Below are 10,038 nucleotides of genomic sequence, written 5' to 3' on the forward strand. Positions count from 1 at the left end.
GGGGTAGTTGAGGAATATGAGCAGATGCCTGTGTCCTGGATGCCAAAGGCACCACAAAGAACTGGGTGGAGGAAGACTGCTCTTTCCCTGCCTGTCTGGGTCAGTGTCCTTGTCCTGGGAAAGGCCTCCCCAGCTTTCACTCTCTCCCCCTCCAAGTCCACAATGTCCAGGTCACATAAAGAGAGGAGCGTGAAGGGATTAAACCATGAGCAGTTTTAATGGTCTGGTTTTCTCCCTCCCATTTCCCCACTGTTAGTATTATTATTACTACAAGAATAAAGGATTCCTGAGAGCCTGTCCCCTCCTCTCCCTTGGGCCCCCCCTTGACAGGACTCGTCCCTACCAACCCCCCTGGATTTCTGGGTAAAAAAAAAAAAAGTGAAAGGCACTGCAGGGGTGGGGGTGGGGCTCAAGTGCCAGGGAGTCTGAGGGGTGGTGCAGGGGCAGGGCCAGGCTCTTGAGGGTTGAGAAGCTTCCTGAGGGCCCCAGCGAGGGGGGGGCAGGGGGGGGCGGGCCTTCCCTGGGCCCCACTCACAGGCCTAGGAACGTCCCTCCTCCCACCCCAACCCACTCGGGGTCTGCAGCAGGAGGATAATTAGTGTCAGGCTCAGAAAGGAGGAATGGAGGGCCCACTCTACTAGGACCCAAGGGCCAAACCCAAAGGGGGGACTGCAAGTCACTATAATCCTCAAAAGCCTGTTGTGTTTGGGGGCTGGGGGAGAGGAGCTGAACAAAACGTGAACTAGAAGGAAATCCCTAGCCCAGGGACGAGACAGCAGCAGTGACCCAGGCTCCCGCCGAAGAGGGAGGGGAGGCCGGCCAGTCCAGGCCCCGGGCCTAGTTGTCCCCGCTGCCCCCTTGCCGAGCCCTGATGAACGCCATGCCGTGTGTGCGGAAATGGGTCTTGAGGTTGAGCGGGCTGTCACAGCTCTTGCCACAGACCTTACAGGTCAGCGGGCCTCCAGAAGCCGACAAGGGAGACTCTCCGCCCTCCGGGTCAGACCTCAGTGGAGGAGGGGCCTCTTCTTCCCCATCACCCAGGCCCAGGGCACTGGCGCCACCCGCACCCCGTTTCTTCTTGTGGCTGATGAAGCGGTGCCTGCTCAGAGAGCCAGGGGAGGCGAAGCACAGACCACAGTCGAGGCACTGCTGGGCACCGCCATCCACCCTCAAGCCCACCATGAGGCTCTGCTCCACTGAGCCACTGCTCCGGTAGCGCAGGGGGCCGTGGCCTCCTGAGCCCGGCCCGCCCCTGGGGGACTTGGCTGGAGGTGTTGTGCTGTCAGGCTCCTCACTGCAAGAGTCAGACGACTGGCGGCGTTTCCGTCCTGGCCCCTGGCGAAGAGAGGGAAGAAATTAGGCCTCCCTCTCATCCCCCACTGACCCTGCCACCCCCGCCTAGCTTCCTGAGGCCAGGGCCTAGAACCCTGCAGTTTCCCAGTCCCACAGGCCCGGAAGAGCAGGCTGGGCCTCTGCCTACCTGGGCTCTGGCACCGGGGCCCCGAGCCAGGGTACCCCCCCGGCCGGGCGACTGGGCCCCGAGCGGCAAGCCATGCCGGACCTGGACATGTTTCTCCAGGATCAGGCGGCTGCTGAAGGTGCGTTTTCCCTCTGTGCAATACCTGCAGGGGGAGAGTGGGTAGCGTGGATGCCAGGAGACTGGCCCAAAGACCAAGGCCTGCGGCTTGAGGGGGGCAGGGGGAGGAGGTTCCCAAGAGCAGAGGGAGGCCTCAACCTTTGGTCCACTCTCGAGTCATGGTCGGAAGGTACTTAGTGGGGCTGGGGGCATGGGGTGGGCAGGCCTACTTGCTCAAAAAGAGGAAAGGGCTGGGGGCGGGGGGTTGCAGATGAGGGGCAAGGGTTACCTGCATGGGTAAACTCGCTTGATACCCTCGTGATTGACCCTGACGTGGCGCCTCAGGCTGGGGGCGGAACAGAAGGAGCGCTCACACAGGCGACAGGGAAACTTTTTCACTGACTGGGAGAGCAGACGGTAGGGAACCTCAGAGCCAGGTTCTAAGACCCCAACCGCACAGCCACACAACCCGATCCCAGGGGGAAGGCCCACTCACCTTGCCATGCTCCTTCTTCATGTGAGCCACATACTCGTCTCGCTCAGGAAACCAGGAGTGACAAAGGCCACAGGTCCAGCCTCCAGGGCCCCCACCCCCACCCTTGATGCCTTTGTTCCCTAGTTCCCGTCGGGGCCGTTTGGTTGGGCGAGGGGGCTCAGGAGAGCTGGGTAGTTCTTCTTCTTCTGAGGATGAAGACGATTCCTCAGTAGGGGCAGCTGCTCCTCCCCGAGCCACAGCCAAGTCCTCAGGCTCAGCCTTGGGGGTCATAAGGGCACCCGCAGCCCCTTTCCCAGCAGTCTCCTCCCCCGGGCGCCCGGACTGATGGGTGTTCTGTGACAGGGAGACAAGGGGGTGGCCACTGTGGGGGAGGGCCTGGCTTTGCCAGAGGCCTCGTTGCTCCCCCACGCCTACTTCCTCAGGGTTATGTTACCCTAGCCCCAGGTCACCACAGCCAAGCACCCCACCCCTGTCCCTCAACTCCTCTACCTTAAGATGTTCCAGCATGGTCCTTTTCTGAGCAAAAAGCAGAGGACAAGATGGGCACTTAAAGACGCTGACACGCTGGGGCAGCAGGTGCTGGTCGAAGTGTGAGGAGAGGAGGGGTTTGTGAGTGAAGACCGTGTCACACATGGCGCACTTGTAGATCATCCTGTGTGGGTGGAGAGGACAGTGCAGACATCCTGCCCATCGGGGCCCCAACCCCGCTCTGGCCCACCCCACTCCCTGCCAGGTCTCACTTGGCCTGCTGCGTGTGGAAGCTGGGGTGCTGGGTGTACAGGTGGGCATGGGCGCTGGGCGCGGACTTGAAGGCCATGGGGCAGATGGGGCACTTGTGGAAAACCTCGCAGTGCGACGTCTGGATGTGGGACTTGATGGAGTTCACGCCCCCGAACACCACTGCACAGCTGGGGCACCTAGGCGGCAGGGGGCGCCGAGGTGAGGCAGGCTGTCTCCAGCCCGTCCCCCAGCCCCGTCATTCCTGGGAACTGCGGGACTCAGAAGTTCCGGGCGGCGGCGGAGCCCGAGCAAGGTGGGGAGAGGAGGGGAGCGCAGACCCTGCTCCTTGAGGGAGGCCTGCGGAGGCCGAACTGGAGCTCTCTCCCCTGTCCGTGGGAGCAGGGCAGAGACAGATCTCAGCCTGAAGGGTTCAGCAGGAGAGATGGGGCGCTCCCTGACAAGCCAGCTGAAAGGCTGGTGCTGGGACACAGGCGGCCATAAAGTGCCGGCAGGGTCGGGGCGGGGGGGGGGGGGGGGGGAGGGGGGGGGGGAGGGGAGGACGGGGCAGGGGCCAGACTATGGGGAGTCAGGAGGCACCTGTAGCCTACACGGCGAGACAAATGTAGACAGGCCTCCCGAAGATGGGTCTGAAAATTGGCTTGCAGGAAGTTGCCCCCACACTCCGGGCAGACATGGGGAGGCCGGTTCTTATGCATGCGCTGGTGGGCACTGAAGCTGCAGCGATTGGGGAGCATCATGGGGCAGGTTGGACACACCTGTCAAGGGGGCGGAAAGAAGGGAAGTCAATGAGGAGTGGCCTGTCCCCCATGACTTCTTCTGACCAAGCCCCCAACACCTTCCCAGATCCTACTCCCATGGCAGCGGGCTCTACCCCCGGGAAAGGGCCGCGAAAGGGAACTCACAGTGCTGTTGGCCCCAGGGGCAGGGGGCCCGAGCTGCTGGAAGTGGGCAGCCATGCCGGCCTTGTCCCGGCACTGCTCCTTGCACTCCAGGCAGCGAAAGCACGTGTAAGCCGAGGAGGCAGGGGCAGCAGGCGGCTCAGACGAGAGTGGCAGCACAGGGGCCTCAGCGGCAACGGCGGTAAGGGCGGCGGTGATGGCCCCGTCACCCTTGCCCAAGGCAGGCAAGGCTGGAGGTCCGAGCGCGGGCGGGACAGCCAGCAGGGGCGTGATGTCCGGCTGCCCCACCATCTGGTCCAGGGCGACGGGCCTCATGACCAGGTGTGAGCACTGCATGACGAGCCCTTTGTCCTTGTGCTCTCGGGCATGCAGCAGCAGGCTGCACTTGTTGAAAAAGACCAGGCGGCGTGCGCAGTGGTTGCAGGTGACCTCGATGCGCATGCTCCGGCGGTCATAGTGCCGCGCCAGGCTCTTCTCCAGCGAGAAGGCGTCACCACACTCGAGGCAGCGGTAGCCTGTCGGAGGCAGGGCCAGCCCGGCCTCAGCCGGTGGACTCAGGTTGGGCCGGTAGGCAGGCAGCAGGTTCTTGCTGTTGAGGATCTTGTTGAAGGCCTCCACCAGGCTGGACTGGGTCCGCGAGATCACCGTGCCACCTCCTGCACCTGGCCCGGTGGCCGCCTTGGAAGGCTGCACCATCACCACTGAGGCACCGTTCACCTTCTGCCCCCCGGTCCCCAGCCCTGCCCGCCCCTCCACCTTGGGCAGGGCTTGGGGTACCAGCCCTAGCACATTCTTAGCCAGTGTCTTAGGGCTGGTGGCAGCGCCCCCAGGCAGAACCACAGCTTTGCGGGCCACGCTGGCCGCCATCAGCATGGCAGTGCTTGCGTTCTGGATGGTGGCCACAGGCAGCACAGTACCCTTTAGCCTTGTGCCATCACCCAGCTGGACGCTCACCACCTTTGGACCCTCAGGGGTCGAGGTTGCAGGGGACAGCTTCAGGAGGCCAGCCTCAGCCAGAAGGGTCCCCTCAGCCAAAGGGGCAGGAGGATCAGGGTCTGAGGGGACCCGGGTTACCGTCCTTGTGATATTCCCGCAGGATGTTTTAATGGTCTTGATCCGCACCTTGAGAGGCCTTGAGGAGCTGGAAGAGGCAGGGGAGTCATTGCTGTCCTCATCTGCAGCCTCAGCTCCACTAGAGGGACTCTGGGGGCTTTCGGGGGAAGGCTTATCCACCGGCCCCTCCTCCTCTTCTTCCTTCAGGGGCTGACAGCGGGGCACTTTGGGGGAGGCAGCAGGGCTCTGATGCCCGGGAGACTGCTTGAAGAAGGGCAACCCAGTCACCCCGGGAGGCGAGGCGCTGGCAGAAATGCCCGTGGCCTCGGGGCTCGAGCCAGAGCCTAGCCCAGCTAGGCCCTGAGGATGAAGGGGGCTGCAGCTGTCTTGCTTCATGGTCCCCAGCGGTGGGGGAGAACCAGGTGGCAGCAAGGCTGGGCCATTCTCCCGGGACAGCTCAAAGGGAGAGGGGAAAGGAGGTGGGGTCATGGCCCCTTCCCGAGGCGGGGAAGGTGCAGAGGGAGGGAGGGGATCAGGGTGCTCCCCTGGCTCAGGCCCAAAATGAGCAAAGAGGTCCAAAGGAGCTTTGCCTTCCATGGCTTTTTCTTTCCAGGTACCCCCACTGGGAGGAGCTGGAGAGTGGGGTGTACCTGGAAGGGATGACTCAGGGCCCCCAAAACCATTCTGCATCAGACGAGGCCCCACAGGCCCTTCCTTAGTCACCCCCCCAGCCTGGGCCCCTTCCCCTCCTGAACTCCCAGCCGGGGACTCAGGCTGCTCAGGACACACAGTGTTCTTGACAATGACGCTGACTGCTGAGATGTCTGGCGGTGGCAGGCCATGATCAGAAGCCTGGGCTGGAACCTCGGGGCCATCCCTGGAAGCTGCTGCCGTTGCTTCTCCAGAGTCACCTCCTACATTGGGTTCTGGCTTTCCTGAGCCACCAGGCCCTTCGTTTTCTTCTGGCCCAGAGTGGATGGCTTCATTTGCGTCAATATCAGGGATGTCAAATGCAGCAAGGAGGTCATCAAAATCAGGGGTCTTCATGTCCCCCATGGCAACAGGTCCCAGACCTGACGAAAACAGAAAAAAAGAGCAAGAAACTTAGCCTTCAGGAGGCAGGAACCCTGGCCCACCTCCCTCGGGATCTCCATATTTATCCTCTTGGGACCATGCACAGTCTGACTTGGGTATGCTTTTACCACAACGCAAATACTAGAGCCGGTGGAGGTACCTGGTTTGCCAAACCATAAAACTGAAAGGTAGGTTATGTGCACATTCCAGGGAAGACACCAAGATCGAGAGAAAGCAGAAGAAAAGGAACTTCTCAGAAATACAGCTGAGACAAGGATAAAAGAGACAGGGAGTTCAGTGAACATCTTGGTTGAAACCACCTCGGCCCCTCCTGTGCCCAGCACAAAACCCATCAATTAATCAATACCACTATTAAGGAGGAAGATATACAGGACGCTCTGGGTCTAAGGGCTCATTCATGGCAGCATGGGATCCATTCATAATTCTTCATGGATCTTCTGGGGGTCCACAGAGATCTGAAAGGCCATGTGTACAAAGGGACAGTGACTTAAGCCAAGATGAAGAAATGATTCTACTTCCAGCTTTGCCAATGGTCTGATGTCCACTGCCTTACTTTTGAAAGGGGAGGCAAGTAACCCATACATCACAGGGTGATTCTGAGCACGATATGAATCATAACCCTGAGAGTCAGAACCCAGAATAGGATTTATTATTACAGCTGGGACAAACAAGACATGTCAGGTCAAGGAGGAGCTGGGAAGGAGAAAGCACTGGGAATCTGGGGCTGGGGTCAAAGACAAGAGTCAGGGGTCAAGTCTGGGGACTTGGGGAGACCACTGGCACCTGGAGATCTAGCTTGGTTAACAAGGAGAAGTGGACTCAGGGAAATCACCCAAGAGACCAAGATGGACAGAATAAGACACAGTAACAGAAAGAGACAAAGACAAAAGACAGGGGAAAACCGTGACGGCAGCCTGGTCACAAGGGCCCCAGCCTAGGCCTCTCCTGTCACAAACACCTGCCGCTAGCTCACCTACCTTCCCCAGAGTGCTTCTGCCCTCCCGGGGCCAGCCCCTCCTCTCTCCCTCCCTCCCCATCTTGCTCTCTCAGGGCCAAACTCCAGGGTAACATCCAGCACGACCGCCACAAAGGGGAAAAGCCAAGCCCCCTTACCCCTGTCATTTCTGCTCTGAGCTCCTAATTCACACTCCTCACCCTTTTCATTTTCCCTTGGCAACACCAGTCCAGGAAGTCTTGCCCAACCCCAACCTGGCCCAGTGAGTGTGCATGCGCACACGCGCGTGCGCGCGCACACACACACACACACACACACACACACAAGACGCATGTGGCACTAAACCAACATGGCCAGCCTGAAGCTTGGGGGGGACCCGGATCTGTTCCTCACCAGTTTCTCCCCACAAGTGTTTCTAGATCTAGGAGGAAGAAACTGAAAAAGTCTCTGTCACTACACATTCTCTGCCCAGGATGCAAGCCATTTCTCAGGGCCAATTCCCTCACCTCCTGCCAGCCTTTAGACTGAAACTGGAGATGGTCCCAGCAGGTGGTAGCTGGCAATGGTGGGACCCAGGCAGGGTGGAGGAAGAGGGGACCAACAAGAGGAAGAAAGGGAAGTTTCCCCTCACCACCCCCTACTTAATTCTGCAGTCTCTGGGTTTAAACAAAGCCCTCCACCCTTTGCCTCTGCCCTGATGGAGAGCTAGGGTCCTCCCTCCTCTGCCTGCTTCTCTCCCCACCGGGAGAAACCGGAGCTGCCTTCCACACCAGCCCTCAGAAAAGTGGGCTGGTGGAGCACAGACCAGTGGCGACTAGGAGAAAACATCTGCCCACTCGCCCTCCCCAAGCAAGTCCCCCTTTGGCGTCCAAGTGACTTAGAGGTCATGCGATAGCCAGGAGCCGACGGTCCACCAAGCAGCGGGAGCTCAAGGCCAAAGAGGCTTCCCCCACCCCACGGCCGAGGCCTTTCTGCGGCTGCTGTGCCCGGACTCTTGGGCTCCGGCCCTCCCCCCTTTCCCTCTGTTCTTCCCCAAAAGCCAAAGGAAGGGGCTGAACAGGAAGAGGGTGAACTGGCCTGGGTCGGCAGGGGGTTCCACTGCTCTTTGCCTGGCCCGGGGCCTGCAGAGCAGGGCGAGGGGCCGGCGGTCGGGGGCGATTAGGCTGCAGCCAAGCTGGGCAGCGGGCGGAATTAAGTCCCTGCCATCTGCCGAGGGCCGGCGCCGCGAGCATGTCCGGGGTTGCGGGGAGGGGGCGGGGTGTACAGAGGAGAAGCCACTGGGGAAACTGAGGCGCACCGCGCTTCTCTCGCTCCCACCGTGAGAAGGGAAGGACGGGCCCCGGCCAGGCCAGGCCCTTGGGGAGCTGCCGCGCAGCACCTCCCGGCCCAGGACTTCACCGGAGTAGGGGAGGCGCGTGGAAAGAGAGGAGTGGGGAGGGGACGGTCTTTGCGTGACTCGCAGCTCTCCGGCCGGGGTCCGTCCCAACTCCCACCTCCTCCCCTCCCGTCCCGGCGCGGCACAGCCTCCTCCTCCCGCAGACTCCCGCGGCTCCCTCGAGACTGAGGAGTGATCCGAAGGCGCGCGGCGGCCCGGGGCACGAGCCTGAGTCCGGCCCGGGCCCGGACGCTGACCCGCGCCCAGTCGGGGTGCAGGCTCCGCTCCGGCCTGGCCCAGCTCCCCCGCCCCCGCCCCCGGAACACGGACACCATTTTAGGTCGCGACATCCCGCAGCCAGCAGTCACCGGGCCGTGCTTCGGACGCCTCTTGGGCTCGGGGCGCCAGGACTTGGGGACCCCTACCCTCCCTCCACGTTTACCCGGCTAGGGGGCTGTGCTTTCAACAAGCTGGGAGTTTCGCCCATCAGCCTGAAGGGATGGAGGCGGCGGCGGGGCCTTCCTAGAAGCCGCCCCAGGGGGGCGGCGCGGAGAAGGGGGTAGTTGACCAAGTGGGGGAGGGGCGGGGGTATTTACCCGCCCCCCCAGGGGGCGGGGCCAAGGGCGGGTATTACCCCAGGCATGCTTACTTGTTCCGCTCCAAGTGCGGGCCGAAACCCGGCGGTCTCTACCCTGCTCCCACCGCCACCGCCACCGCCGCCGCCCTCCCCGAGGCCGCCGCTACTTCCTGCTTCTCTCCCGTTCAGCCTCCCCCTCCTTCAGCTCCCTCCGCGTTCCAGGTCTGGGCCGCCCGCTTTCGCACTCGCCATTGGCCAACACCCCCGTCGTTCAGCACTGCGCCCCTCCCAGGCCCGCACTGGGTTGGCCCTAAGTACTGCCGCTCGGAACTAGCCCCGCACAGTCCTCCCAGCCTCATTGGGCAAGGAGCCTAGTCCTTCTGAAAATGCCTCTCCCCATTGGTTGCGCCGGGCCCACCTGCCCCATCTGGGCATCTCAAAAATGACTGGCTTCCGCTACTGTCGCTTAGAAAGAAGCCAATCCGATCCCCTGCTTTCCCTCTGGAGGCGGTGACTGTCCCAGGTGCGTCTCCGCCCCCTCACTCCCTATTGGCCACAATCTTTGAAGCCCGCAGTTCGCTTATGCAAATTAAAAGAACTCTCAGCTTCTATTTGGTGGGCACTTTGAGGAGAACCTCGTCGACTCTGAGAGAAGCCCGGATGCGTAGGTCCATTTGCTCTGTTTTCTCAAACTAAACCCCAGTGTCGGTCATGCTGTGCAGAAGTCACAAAATGGGACGTTACCCAAAACATTACGTCATCTGGTTGACCAGTTCCTTGCCGTTTTCCCACTGTCTAAATCGTCATATAATCTGGATGGATGGGGTTCTCGCGCGGGCCAGCTCCTGGGCGATGGCGTCACCCGTACCTTCTCCCTCTGCAGGAGGGCGCGCAGTAGGGGCGGGATTAGAAGTGTGGAAGGAACAGGCACCTGGAGCCCGGGACGGCCCTGCAGACCGGAAGTGGAGGAGAGGTGACGTTAGAGTGCTGGCGTGGCCTGGGCCATTTCCAAAGGGATCTTAAAGCGGTATGTTGGTAGACTTCCTAAGCACGGGGATGGGGTGTGAGCCGACTGTCGCTTCCATTTCCCATTTAAGAGCTCTCCTTTTCCCCGCCCCCAGAACGGGCTGGGGGTGGAGTCGAAGCCGGTTTTCCCGCGCTTTGTTGCCACGCCCCCTGGAGGCGGGAGAAGGGGAGGGGATGTTCCGCAAACAAGTTGCGGTCGTACTCAGAATACATAATACATATGCAAGCCCAGCGTGCCCTCCAGA

At 61.4% G+C, this 10,038-nt stretch overlaps 1 protein-coding gene across 4 annotated transcripts; it reads right to left on the reverse strand.

Moving 5' to 3' along the window:
* Window positions 1-198: 198 nt before the first annotated feature.
* On the reverse strand, window positions 199-9,681 carry ZNF687 (zinc finger protein 687). 4 transcript variants are annotated; one of them, XM_073888468.1, is made up of 9 exons: window positions 9,512-9,681; window positions 3,716-5,838; window positions 3,390-3,568; window positions 2,813-2,989; window positions 2,562-2,724; window positions 2,073-2,405; window positions 1,866-1,978; window positions 1,481-1,622; window positions 199-1,335 (listed from the first exon to the last, which is right to left on the reverse strand). In XM_073888468.1, the coding sequence occupies exons 2-9, from the start codon at window positions 5,819-5,821 to the stop codon at window positions 838-840; spliced, it is 3,711 nt and encodes a 1,236-aa protein (XP_073744569.1). In that variant the 5' UTR covers window positions 5,822-5,838; window positions 9,512-9,681; the 3' UTR covers window positions 199-837. The 4 variants fall into 4 exon arrangements, with proteins under 4 accessions (XP_073744569.1, XP_025714073.1, XP_025714074.1 ...); XM_025858288.2 differs by lacking the exon at window positions 9,512-9,681 and adding an exon at window positions 8,840-8,992; XM_025858289.2 differs by lacking the exon at window positions 9,512-9,681 and adding an exon at window positions 8,633-8,760.
* Window positions 9,682-10,038: the final 357 nt, after the last annotated feature.

This window comes from Callorhinus ursinus, unplaced genomic scaffold (assembly GCF_003265705.2).
Source record: "Callorhinus ursinus isolate GAN/ISIS: 27379988/994484 unplaced genomic scaffold, GSC_fseal_2.0 scaffold90, whole genome shotgun sequence".
Taxonomy (NCBI): Eukaryota; Metazoa; Chordata; class Mammalia; order Carnivora; family Otariidae; genus Callorhinus; species Callorhinus ursinus.